At 36.7% G+C, this 13,934-nt stretch overlaps 1 protein-coding gene across 10 annotated transcripts in view; it reads right to left on the reverse strand.

Moving 5' to 3' along the window:
* CYRIB (CYFIP related Rac1 interactor B) overlaps positions 1 to 13,934 on the reverse strand; it is a 147,819-nt gene that overhangs the window by 25,876 nt on the left and 108,009 nt on the right. For 3 of the 10 annotated variants that reach the window (XM_025265498.2, XM_044928829.1, XM_025265499.2), the window contains one exon: positions 6,569 to 6,651. The exons of 3 other annotated variants lie outside the window; for them this stretch is intronic. In XM_025265498.2, the coding sequence (XP_025121283.1) occupies positions 6,569 to 6,641 (73 nt within the window). In that variant the 5' untranslated portion in view covers positions 6,642 to 6,651. Of the gene's footprint in view, positions 1 to 6,568; positions 6,652 to 7,558; positions 7,642 to 13,934 lie in introns of all 10 variants that reach the window. 4 more of the 10 variants (XM_025265502.2, XM_044928830.1, XM_025265503.2 and 1 more) reach the window with 2 other exon arrangements.

The raw sequence follows: 13,934 nt of genomic DNA on the forward strand, positions 1-13,934 counted from the left end.
AAGAAAATTTACAGTCACATGATTTTTTTAAATACATGTATAATAACTCAAGTATTAAATAATCCAATTTTCTAAAAAGTTGGTTTGACTTAACATTTTTTCCAATGCTAACTTCACACTTCTTAAAAAGACTGGTCATTTTTCCATAGTTCATATTCCATATTTGAATAACTAGCCTCATGTTGGGAAATAGCATAGAGAAGCAAGGAACACCAAACATTATTATTCAAGTTACAAATCATGATGTGTTATATTAAACAAATGAGAGTTGTAACTCAAAAATTTTAATTGTCAGTGTATACTCACTGTTTCTACCATACTCACCACTAACAGTAGTAACTGAAAATCCATGAATAGCCATCTATTTAACTCAACAGAAATGAAAGGCTAACTAATGTACCTGGCTCATCTACAGTTTAAGACGTAAACTACTTTCCTATAAAGTTCACTTTAATGACTGAGTTTTGATATAAAAAATTAGAAACTAAGAAAAAAGACTTTAGTGGTTCTAAAAACCACTTTATACTCTGACCCGTGAACTTCTCTTCTGATGAACAAAAGGTGCAGATTACTATGCAGAGGAGTTTGAGTTATGAAATGACTCCAGAATTACTAGGCTACTAAAAACTAGATACTTTAAGATACAATATTATCACTGAAATTTTGAACTATTAATGCAAAAACTGAGTTTCTATATACTTGGGACCGAGTGAGAAGAAAAATGAAGGAGGAATTATAAAAAGCATAGTTAGGAACACAAACATATGGGCACTTCCACCATGCGTGGCGTTAGCCGCAAAACATAGGTTTTAATAGATGAGTATTCTGGATTTCTCTGTTAAGGCCCGAGGTGACAAAAATCCTGTTTTTAATACCCTAGTCATTTGTTTTGCTAAGGATAAATCTTTTTTATTCAATACATTTGATTTTTGGTGGGGGGAAATGAGGGAAATGGATGTTCTGTGAGGAATCTGAGTTTTTCATAAATCTTTCCCACTAGACTATATTCAAGACTACAAACAAGGCAAAAAGCACTTAAAATAATAAACATTATGATTACCATAATGTTTTAGAGAGCAATTGTGGTGTCAGAATTCCTCCATGTTAAAATTTTCTCTTATACTCTGGAGGGTAGGGGAGGCAGACCAAATTTATAAAATGAATTAAGAACATTTCTCATAAATATTGTTTACCAATCATATAATACTAGAACCTAGACTTTTCTGCACATACTCTACCTTCCCATAAATACACAAAGATCTATTTATTCCTTTCCTTAAAAATTTTTTAAAAACTTAGTTCACACACGAAACTAGAAGTCCAGGTGCCTAAAACCTGGAACTTTGTGCTTAAGGCAAGTCATAATTCAATTTCCTTTATTAAACTTGCCAACTAGTCAAAAATATATCATTTATATTCTTAAATCAACAATTACAGTACCAAACTTTAATTTCAACACTTAAGACAGTACTACAACAACAGTAAGAGTAACATTCACATGCAAAGCCAACTTAAGAATTTGTGTTCCCAAGTCTGTTTCCTTATTTTGAAACTCTCCTTTCAGAAATCATGTATTTTTTTTTTTTTAATGAAACTGCTATGACAAATTACACAAAAGGAATCGACTGAAAAATTTAAAAGACTCTGTGTCCAAAGCTATAAAGGTATTACCAGGAGCAAATACTGATATTATAGCTAAATGATTTTTTTTAAAAAATCAGAGTTTGTCATTTAGCGGTAATATTTTTTCATTTAGCCAGGCCATATTCTCCAGTCATAATTAGACACACACTAAAAAAAGTACACTTCAGTTATAACTTTTTATACTTACACCAGATGCAGTAGAGAAAAATTTTACATGCAAAAAACAGCAGTTTTATACTTTCCATATGAAATTATGAAACTACAGACATAACATCAATAGTAGACACGTATCATAATTTGAATTCATGAAGTGGGAATTCATGACAAAAGACAATATTTTGACTGTTATATATTAAAAGATATTTGTGAAGTTTGAAAACGCTAAACTATGTATTTTGGGTGTGGTGACTAGCTGTTAACAGAAAAACATGACACTGAGAATTATATACAAAAGAAATATTATCAGGGAGATTTAAATAGACCTTGGAAGTGGTTAATCATTATTAAAGGTTTAATAAGTTACCAAGAAATTTAAAAATAAAGGAGAAGATTCCAGTTTCCCTTAAGGGTGGAAAAAATACCCAGCACCACACTGATTAAACATTTTTAGACTGTCACAGGAAAGTCACATTGATAATTTTGAAAGCTGCTGAAGACTGCTGCAGAAATGAAGACAGACAGAAAAGAGCAGACAGGTAAGCACTGCTTTACTGACAGCAAGTCATGCAAAAGGCGGAAATACTTGGGAGGGGAAAGGACTGCGTAAAATAAGGCATATTTCCCCAAAATGAGATCAACCAAGACTTGTCACTTTGATTTTTCATAGCAAAAAATGAAAAATTTAATTACTTGAGGAAAAACATATCACTTAGCCAATTAACAAAAGGACATTCATTTGATTGCAAAATGCTATCTACTACTGAGAGTGGGCATAGTGATTACTCATCAAGCTTAGTTTTAAAAGCTGTTCAAGGGAAATTAAAGCATGTTTCAGTTGCTCTTACTATTTGAAGGTAGAATTAATTATTTTAATAATTTCACACCAGTTTCCTACTGAAGAGTCATTGAAAATAACTGCTAAAATTGACGTTGTTATGGTACAGAGGCAAAGATGAGTTACAAAAGGAAAAAAATTTTAAGTCACATAAAAATTGTAATTGTGACATAAGAGGTCTGTCTGCTTTAATCTCATTCATTCATGCAGTAAATATTTATAATCCCACTGAGGCAGGGTATGTACAGTACATACCACTGTTCAGTATATAAACTTAGTACCTAGTAGATTTTCAATGATAAATAATTGTTCAATGAATGAGAAGGTATAGATTTATAAATATGCCTCCAGCATGTGTTAAAGAAGGCTATTATGCATTTTTATATCTAAACAAAACAACGCTACATCATTTTAGAAAAATAAATATAAGAAAACGCCATCAGAAATTTCAAGTACAGGGCAAAAGCAACTGAAAATATATAAAAGGTAAAATGGAAAAAACAAGAGACTAAGAGAGTGGGTACTATCAAATTATTTTTTGACTGGCGGGAGAGGGGAACAGGAAACACAAAAGACACAAGAATTCAAAGAAATGCATGACTAAGTGGAAAGGCTCTATAACAAAGAATTAGAGAAAGTAAGAGTCTATTTCTCACAAATAACCACCTATATTTACTCTTCTATTTGGTCTACCCGGAGTTACACAATCAAGGTTAACTAATGAATACTGAACTTCTGTGATCATGAAGCACCTTGCTAAGGTTGGGAAGGGACATAAAAATAAAGGTCCCTCTCCTCGCAAGAGACAACTGGGTGAACTAATACACATAGTAGTTACTCAGGCTAAAGATCTGTCATTCGAATGAGCTATAAATTAACAATGTCATAAAATAAGAAATTTCAAGAACTAGAAGAGGCTGTATAGGCCCCGATTCAGTGCTTTTAATGTGCTGTCATTAGCATAACTTGGCAAATGTTATGGGGCAACTCTGGACTTACATATTAATTAAACCACTATTCTTAAAATAAAATCATATAGGGATAATTTGTTTTAAGAAAAAGACCTTCTTTCTAGTACCTTGAGTAGATAATAACGCTTCACTGAACACAGAATGTCATTTCATGCCTTAAGGCTTTTTTTAAAAAACATGTTGTTCCTTTTTCTCCACAACATCCTGCACTAAATTAGCATGAAACATTCTCATCACCCGTCACAACCCAACTCTAATAAATCACCGTCAGGAATTCTCTCATCATGTCCAATCCACTCATAGGTAAAGTTAATCCCTTTCCTGACCTATATACTTTGAATGATGTAAATAATTAGCTTGCATTTCTATCTATTCTACTGGATTGAGAACTCCCCAAAGGCGAGGGTTGTTTGTTAGTTATCTTGGCATCCCCAGTACCTATTGGCTCGCACACACGAGGCAAGCTGAAGCGAAACACTGTGTGTGTGCAAGCACATATATTAAGGAGTAATGATGTACTTTAAAGACAGTCTTCATTTTGTAAAATATAGGGGTCCATTAAATCATAGTTCAAAATTACTAGAACAGTTCATTTTTATACAGCTTGATGCAAAATGCCAATATATCTGTCTGTATGGTACTGTTTCTATAGCCGCCCAACCATGGAGAACTAGGTAGGCGTAACCAATTAAAATGATGGTAAGAGTAAAGCTAAATTATTCTGGTAACCTAAATATTACAGCTTATCTAGAACTAAATAATGTATTAAACACTGTTTAATAACAGAGTATGACTTTAATCTCATCAGCCTATGAACGGGCAAATCAACTGTGTTGGCAATTTTGAATCTGGTATAAAACCGTTAAAAAGAAAGGAAGTTTCAAGGAGTCACTATAGTAGCTGAATGATAAAATACACTTTTACAAATGCACATTTCCAAAAAGAAGATAAATATGCAGATGGATGAGAGGTAAAACTCATTAAGACAACTCTGATGTTAGATTCAAAAGAAAATATATTTACAAAATGTAACTAAGAATTAACAGAGACAAACTCTGACCTAGTTTGCAGTCTGTTTTAACTACATTTCATTTACAGGTTACCAGTAAGTGTCAAAAGTTTTACGTTGGTTGATATAAGCAACAAATACTTAATTTATATCTGCCTTTAGGAACTTAACACTTTATATGTAGTTCTTCATTGTTGGTTATCCTTGCAATTAATTTTAACCTTTTCCTGCTACTACATTAGCTATTTAAAATTTAAGAATCATGATCCAAACCCTCACAGATTAGAAAACCAAGATCAAATAATCTTGAAAACTACAGTAAATTCATGCTTCTCACTTGACCACAACATAATGCTAGGTTTATAAAAAGATCAAGTGCCAAGTCTTGAACAAGATCTTGACTGTATCAAAGCCAAGATTCTGCAAATGTAAGGAACTTCAGACAAAGATAATAAGGAGACAGGATAGCAGAAAAATATACAACAGCAAGTTTGAAACAGATGCAAGTAAACTAAAATACAGCTCTAATGTAAGCTGCCTCATCTGAAAGAATAACCCTCAAGTCAGCAAACTGCTCAATATCCCCAAGCTGATTAAAATTCATGCTAAACATGCATTTAAAATAGCAGTGTTAAATTGTTGAGAAGGGTCAAGAAAACTATCATTCAATAACATCGTTCCCTAAAAACCAAACAATATGGTCCTGATGTTGACATGACTACTCTTCATTAGCCTGCAGAGTACGCAAACTGTCAGTATGAAACATCAGCAGGAATGTAATAAAAGCGGAAAAATATCAGAGGCCACAGACTGCCCCATTAAATGGAGACAAACTATAAATTAATGTGCTCATATGATCTGTCCTCGTTTAAAGAAAAAAAAAAAACAAATTATTCGTAAACTAAAATGAACTGTATAACATCACATAAACTGAAGTTGATGGAAAAAATGCAACATCTCTGGGGGGATTTATTTAAAGGATTTGTTTTAAAAATCATAAAATGTCTTAAGTTTGTAAAACTCTGTTCAAATGTTTTAATCTTAGATGAAAATGCAAGTGGTAACATGATTTATAACCTAAAGGCTCTTCACCCTTTCCTAACAATTTCTAATGATCAGTTAAAATAGCAACATTCACACTAAAACACCAATTGAATATCACTGTTCCCGATTTGACAACCAGACAAGCTAAAGCAATACTGACAGCCAAAAAAGCAAAAGCCTTTCAACATGCACGGAGGTCAATGACACTTACCTGCCACTCTTAGACCATATTACAATAGGTCATGCAACATAAAACAAACAGAAGGCAAATTACTTAAAGGTCTGTGAACCTATTATTTTTCTTTTTATTTAGAGTTAGAAAAAAAATGAATTCCTGAAATAAATACATATAATAAATTTAACTTTTAAAATCAGTTATCTGCAAAGATTAAATAATTAAGGTTCACACTTACCTTTTAATATTATGCCCAAATTACTGAGCTTTGAATGGCCTTCATGAACAGATTTTATATTCAAAGTATTTCAATAGGTACAAAGAGTAATTGAAAACTAATCAATTTTTCTCAACTACAGTAAAATTTTCCCCAAATATTGCTTCTAATTAACAAATCTTGAAGAAGCATATCCTTTCCACCAAAATCTTTTCACAAAAATATTTTCAGAGCATCTCAAATGTTTTTACTAGAGATCTCAAATTATAAATTAATGTCCAACTAAGAGATATAAATCTCTTATAAAAATTCAAGTAAAAAACATTATCACAATTTAATCTATAAAATATGACTTCCAGTTCTAGAAGGCACAAGAAGTTTTACTCAAACAATTCATAGCTCAGTCATGCAAAGCAAAAGTTAAAAAGATGGCAAAGTGGAAACATTCATTTAGTGCAAGACAAACGCAGTCTACTGCAGGCAAAGAAAAATAGATATAAAATCATCTTCTCACTTTCAAAATCAAGGAAAAAATTTGGCCCCTGCTCAAGGTCTGTGCATGTCAAAACTTTAAGAAGATTCCCCATGTTAAGGTACCTGTCAAGACAAGAATGAGAAAAGAGAAAATATCCCTTTACAAAAAAGAACATCTGAAATTTAACTTAAAAAAAAAAATCTTAACAGGGAAAATGTTCATTAGGCCATGAATTCGTCCTTCAGGTTACCCAGACTGTGCTCGGGCAGTCAGCAAAGCGGGCTCTCCAGGTGCTGATATGTAGGACCTAGAGATGAAATGTAGTTTTCCTGTACACAATGGCACAACTGTTGCTCTAATTCTTCTTAAAATTCTCCCAAGTTTCATTAATGGCCTTATAATGAAAAATTCTTTAAGTATTCCAATAGTGCTAGTATTCTGAAAAAGAAATTTCTGATCAAGAATTATTCACAGGTAATCTTGTTTAATATTGCACTGAAACAACAATTTATTTTAAAGCCAAATGTTAAGAGTTTCGGCCACAGCTCACCTTTGCTTTCATCTTAAGAGTAGCAGAATATCAGACTACTTCCTGTATGCCGTTCAACAAAGCATGTATTTCTAACCGAATTTGGATTCTCAATAATTTGTGGAAGTTATTTAAAGAATTGATTCTGGATATGCAGCACAACTCTGATTCTTCACATGAATGGAATTACGATAGGATTATAAGCAACCAGATTGCTGGGCAGTCACCGAGGCATACTATTAGAACGCTCATCATAAGGCAGTCGCTTCATGGACTAATGAAAGGACAGCACGGGCTCCACACTCAACATGATTCGGCAAATGGAGAACGAAATCATACATATGATGGCGATGTTTGCCTACGATTAGGAAAAAAAGTCATGCAAATTTTGTGTGATTCCCATATTTTATTAACAAATAGCTGGCCTTCACTGTGGTGTGAGTTTTAATTTCTTTCACCTTTACCATTATGCACCAGCCGTGAGGGGCTAAGAGACTTACTTTCAAAGTCCAAGAAAAAATGTGCTGCATTGTGGTCTATGTCCCTGGTTAGCACCTTAATGAGATTACCCATGCCAGCAAACCTAAAAATAAAAATGGCAACATCGTTTAGTTCCAGTAAAAAAAGTTTTAAGCAGAGGCCTGGGATTCGGCAAAGGCTGGCTTGCTCGTAATTACCAACAGGTGCAGGTTTATATGCTTCTGGCTTTGAAAATTTGGAACAACAAAAGCACATTTGGCTCTCAGTTTATAGCCCTTGTCCCTTTTTTCCACATATCAAAAAATGTACATAAAGCAAAACTGGAAAGAAAAATTAGATTTTTACATTTAGCTTACAACAGTTACATTTCATTAACATCTATGCGAGCACTACTCCTTTAAAATGCTTAAGGCATATATTCTCAATTTAAATTAACATTAAGAATAGATTTCTCACCTAAGGAAATATTGAGACCATTATTTTTAAATACTGGGGATATATTCCCTCTTGTAGAAGCAAATCCTATTAGGAGTATAAAGAAGACAGTATTCAAACCACACTTAACCATTAAAGACTGAAAGGATATATCAATTAATGACTCATTTTTTAAATTTTACCATACATAAACCAGTATTTCACATTTTCTATATTTCTAAGATTAATCAAACTTTTTATTATTTAACTCATAGGTTGATTATTCAACAATATCAACTGTACACAAAGTATGTAACTTAGGAGTTAACACAGCAAACCAACATAAAGGGAGCCAGCAAATATTACAATTCTTTAAGTTTGCAGAGGAAAAATAATGCATTGATATAAACCTTGCCCAAGAATTTGCCATGACTCAGTGGGGATGAAGGTGTAAGGAGGGGTCAGGCTCCTCCAGGAAATCAGATTCACACCTTAAAGATGCAGCAGCTACAGGGAAGGCAGTCTAAGGCACCACAAACAGCCCCTCCCCTCCCCTCCTCTAAGCTCCATGCTTTTCCTCCAAATATGGAAGCTCTGGTAAAGAGCATGGCACTAAGTGAAATGCAAAGTAACAATATTTTCATCAATGAAAGAAAACACCTTATTACTCTACCCCTATTACAAAAAAGTCTGAAAAGAGAGCACCTGGCGTCCTGTGCTGCGCTCCCTTCCTCCACCTACTCTCTGCACACTGACATATGTTCCTAAGCGCGTAACGGTTATTCACTTCACAGACCAAAATCTGATGGACTGGCATACACTTCTTAGAAATGTTAAAAGCAATTTAGCTCATTCACAGCAATGGTTAATACTGAAGGGACCCCTCTCTTAAAATAATGCCCCTTACGGCAGCAACAGGGATCTATGTTATTTTTGATACTAAAATTCCTATTACACAGAATTTCACTGAAAGGATTTTGTACAATGTATGACACAGATGGACTGTCTGAGATTAAAACTAAAAGAGAAATATTTCATCTTAATTATCTTCTATACTGTAAAAAGTTTAATAATACCAAGCTTTTATATACAAGAAAAAATAAAACATCCAAAGAATTACCTCAAAGTATTACTAAATCTATTCAATAAAGTTTTTAGGAACATCTGGGAAAAAACTATTTCACAGCTTCAACTTTCAAAACCTTTCAAATATATATGGAGTATCTGTTTCCAAACATATATAAATTCTGTCACTAATAAGAACTAAGACCAAATATACAAAGAATTACCTACTGGTATCAAAACTTCAACCATAGATGGAAAATCAGCACGTGAAAGGACGGTAACTGTCTTTAAGAGGAAAAGGCAGCACGCCATTTGTTGTTAAAAGAGCTTAATCTACGGAATCAAATCAAAAGTTTAACTCTACCTAAAAAGCTGTTTGCCTTGAGGACAGTAGTCAACTTTCCTGGGACTCATTTTCCTCAGTAAAATACACATTTCATAGTAACCATCTTAAAAGGTTATTATGAGAGTTCAATGAGATTAAATACCGATTTATTGGCACAGTGTATGGCACACAGAAAGCATCCAATTAAAATGTTCCCTGTGTTATAAACCAAAATTCACAAAGTAACTTTAAAAAAATAATAATGGCTCTGTTTCTTTTAATACAAACTACATTTTTATAAATCACAAAACCCATGGCCCACTTCTCTCAAGAATATTGCTAAAATGCTGCCCTATAATTAGTCCTATGAGGCCACCACCAAGTAGAGGAGAGAGGGAGGAGAGAGAGATATAAGTTTCCTTACCTTAGTACTTGGATGCACACAGCTGTTCCTTAGGGAAAATACTGAAACTAGCCAAGTTTATCTGCTCCATTTTTCTACAACTCCTTCAGTAAATTTCTTCCACTACTTAGTCCTTCTTTCAAGGCACCCCAGCCTAACATGGCACTAATACCCCTCACCCTGCATCATACTTGGTCTTGACCTATTCATTCCTCACAAGTACACAAAGATTCAGAATCCTTTTACATCTTCATCCCAAACAGTGACTCTTAGTTAGAAAATGGCCCAGTTTATCTAGTACGGGTTTCTCAACCTCAGGACTACTAACACTTGGGGCCAAGTCTGGTGGCTCAGCTGGTAAAGAATTGGCCTGCAAGGCGGGAGACCTGGGTTCGATCCCTGCATTGGGAAGATCCCCTGGAGAAGGGAACTCACTCCGATATTCTGGCCTGGAGAATTCCATGGACTGTATGTACTGTCCATGGGGTTGCAAAGAGTCAGACACGACTGAGCGACTTTCACTTTCGTGCCTTTGTTGAGAGGAGTCTGTCTCACACTGGAAGGTCTTCAGCAGCACCTTGGGCCTCTACACACTAGATGCCAGTACTAACTAACCCACCACACAAGTTGTGACAGACAGAAATGATTCTGGAGAGCGGCAAATGTCTCCTAGGGGGCAAACTCCACAGCACACAGGAAGGAGGCTGTGCAGGCAACACACATCATGTGTTTCTTTGAACAAAAACCCATGGAATTTTTCAAAGGTCTGAAAATGGTTCATTATAATATTATCAGTTGTCCTATCTTTTAATGGTCTTCCCTGTAGCTCAAACGGTAAAGAATCTGCCTGTAACACAGGAGACCCGGGTTCGAACCCAGGGTCAGGAACATCCTCTGGAGAAGGGAATGGCAATCCACTCCAGTATTCTTGCCTAGAGAGTCCCATGGACAGAGGAGCCTGGCGGGCTACAATCCATGGAATTGCCAAGAGTCAGACACGACTGTGTGACTTAACACTACACTACACACTATCTTTTAATAAAGTCAAAGTTTAACTCAGTCCTATCCAACTCTTTGTAACCCAATGGACTGTAGCCCGCTAGGCTCCTCTGTCCATGGGACTCTCCAGGCAAGCATACTGAAGCGGGTACCCAATCCCTTCTCCAGGGGATCTTCCCAACCCAGAGAACCTGGGTTCTCCTGCAGTGCAGGCAGATTCTTTATCATATGAGCCACCAGGAAGCTTATTATTTTTTAATAATAAACAAAAAAATTAAAACCATACTCCTGCTGTCTTTAATAGTTTACAGTTAAAAAAAAAAAACTCTCCATCTCCAGTGTGATCGATTTCAATACCTATGAGTTTGCTGCTGCTCAGTCGTGCCCAACTTTAGGTAACCCCATGGACTGCAGATCACCAGGCTCCTCTGCCTATGTGATGCTTCGGACAAGAATACTGGAGTCGGTGCCATTTCCCTCTCTATCTCCTCAGTGTGACTGTGACGTAACAGTATTTGTCAGTTCTGTCAGGTACCAGACTGCCAGGGTTTAATACCCGTCCCCACCACCACAGCTCTGCCACCTCTAAGCTTTGTGACTTCAGTCAAGTTTCCTCACTTCTCCATGCCTCAGTTTACTCATCTGTGTGTGCTCAGTCATAACAGACTCTTGTGACCCCATGAACTGTAGCCTGCCAGGCTCCTCTGTCCATGGGCTTTTCCAGGCAAGGACACTGGAGTGGGCTGCTATTTCCTTTTCCATCTCATCTGTGAAATATATATAATAACCACCTCCACTGCAGAGGGTTCATAAAATCATTAAACGGGTTAATGCAGTGTAAGCAAAACCTTCAGGACCACGCCTAGCAAAGCAGCCGCCGCCCTGGCTGCTGTCAGAGTGATCTGACTGACCCGCAGGGTCTGTTCCCAGCGGCATAACCTGTGCATGTGAGACTCTGGAACCTTGTATTTCCTGCCCTTGAGGAAGCCTGTCTGTCACAAGCCAACATGTAGTTGAGAGTCACACGACGTGTCCTCAAGTCCTTCATTTCTCATTCAATTTGTTCCCAAGTTTCAGCTGCTGCCATTTGCCTCAGTTCAGTTGCAAGATTTTCCTCTGGTTTTAAGGTACCCTAGTTTCTTTCAATCAATGTCCCTTTTACCTTTTTAGTTGAGCAGAGTCTCTGTCATTTGCATCTAAAAGAGTTCTAATACGATCTCTGAATTTCAGATGAATAAATGAACCTGATATAAAATACATAAAAGATTTTTCACATTATATAAAACTTGGTCCAAAATACTGACAGACTTGAGAGGCACCATTTCAAAGTTAAATAATAAAAATTACTATTTACAATGCTAAACGGTAAGTCTGACAATCTGAATTCAGGAGGAAAAAGTAAAGAATTTCCTTTTGATTTGCTTTTTATTGTAATTCTTGGATTTAAACTAAACATAAATATTTACTAAATAAGCTAAGAAGAAATTTAATACGCAGAAATCACATATAGTTTACTTCAAGTGTTTGCAAGGTTTCTGGTGGAATTTTCTGACCATGAGCTCTAATTTATATGTTTGTTTCAAAATTGGCACCTTATCTGGAAAAGAACATGTTCTTCCCGGCTGGTAGTCTGTCAAATGTATTTCTGAGCTCACAAAAGGCACTTATAAATACACCAGACCATTTTCCCATACAACATTTGAAAAGAAGTTTCCTTAACTAGAGTAACAGAAGCCCCTGGAGACACAACTACGTGGTACAGTTAATGGGCTATTTCATCCTTCTTTCCAGAAAATTCCTAAGAGATGCTGCTACTTCATTTACCCTTTTGAGCTCAGGGGGGTCTTATAATGCTGTCTCCTCTGCCTAGAATGCTACTTTCAAGGGTTTTTCCCACAGCTGGCTTCTGTTCATCCCTCAGTGTGTATGAGTGCTTACTCGCTTCAGTCGTGTCTGACTCTTTGCGGCCCTATGGACTGTAGCCCGCCAGGCTCCTCTGTCCATGGAATTCTCCAGGCAAGAATACTGGAGTGGGTTGCCATGCCCTCCTCCAGGGATCTTCTTGACTCAGGGATCTAACTCTGTCTCCTACAGCTACTGTACTGCACGCCGATTCTTCACCGCTGAGCTACTGGGGAAGACCCTTGCCCTCCAGGCCTCGACTCAAACACCCCCTCTTCGGAGAGGCTTTCGTCCCTAGCCTTACCAACAGTAGCTGTGCCCTGCCCGGTTATCTTCCATCACATTGCCCAACTCTCTCCTTCAGCACACCTAACATATTCTGAATGACTCTGGTTAGTGTCAGTTTTGTTCACATCCAGTTTATAAATTTAATAAATACTTCTTGGTGGGGGAAGAAGGAAGGAAAACTCAAACATACTGACAAGATTCACTATAAATCACAGTTTCTTAAAGTGGACACGATTAACCCTGTATTTCTTTGTTTGAGGGCTGTTCCCTACATTGTAGGACGTTTAGCAGCGTCCCAGGCCACTACCCACTAGACACCTGGTATCACACCAACACCCAGCTGTGACCACCGAGGTCTCCAGACATCATCAACTATTCCCCAGGGGGCAAAACTGCCCCCACGTAAGAGCCACTGCATTAAACGTGTGACCATGGACATGAAGCGCGCTCTCAGGTTAGCTGAGCAATCCTACTCTCCTCTTCCCACCTCTACTAGCTGACTATTCCACAGGCTTTTAACAAAGAGTGCCTCAAACCTCAACCAATGGATATTCCATCCTCACATGAAGAAATGACTTCCTTATATTTTTACCCCCCAAAAGAACAAGAAAAGGAAACACCTACTGTCCTTTATATCCCTCTTATTTCATTAACAATCACTTGCTTTACCTCTGCACCTGTTCCTGACAGACGCCCTTCCCTCAGGGGCCTGTTCTCCTCTCTATATGAAAAGCAAGCCTTCACATCCTCTCTACAATTGCATCATCCTGCCCATCCTCCCTATAGCAACCTGTCAAACGAGCTGTAACTATGTCTTCCTATTTTTCTACCTTTCATTCTCTCAGCTCATTCCAGTCTGGCTTTTACGCCCAATACTACTATGAGGAAGCTGGTCCTCTGTTAAGCTCACTCAGACCTGCATCTGGTAAAATCCAAAGGCCAATTCTCACAGCTCAACTCACTGGACCTCTTAATAGCCTTTGACCCAATTTATTATTTG

The sequence above is a fragment of the Bubalus bubalis genome, chromosome 15 (assembly GCF_019923935.1).
Source record: "Bubalus bubalis isolate 160015118507 breed Murrah chromosome 15, NDDB_SH_1, whole genome shotgun sequence".
Classification (NCBI taxonomy): Eukaryota; Metazoa; Chordata; class Mammalia; order Artiodactyla; family Bovidae; genus Bubalus; species Bubalus bubalis.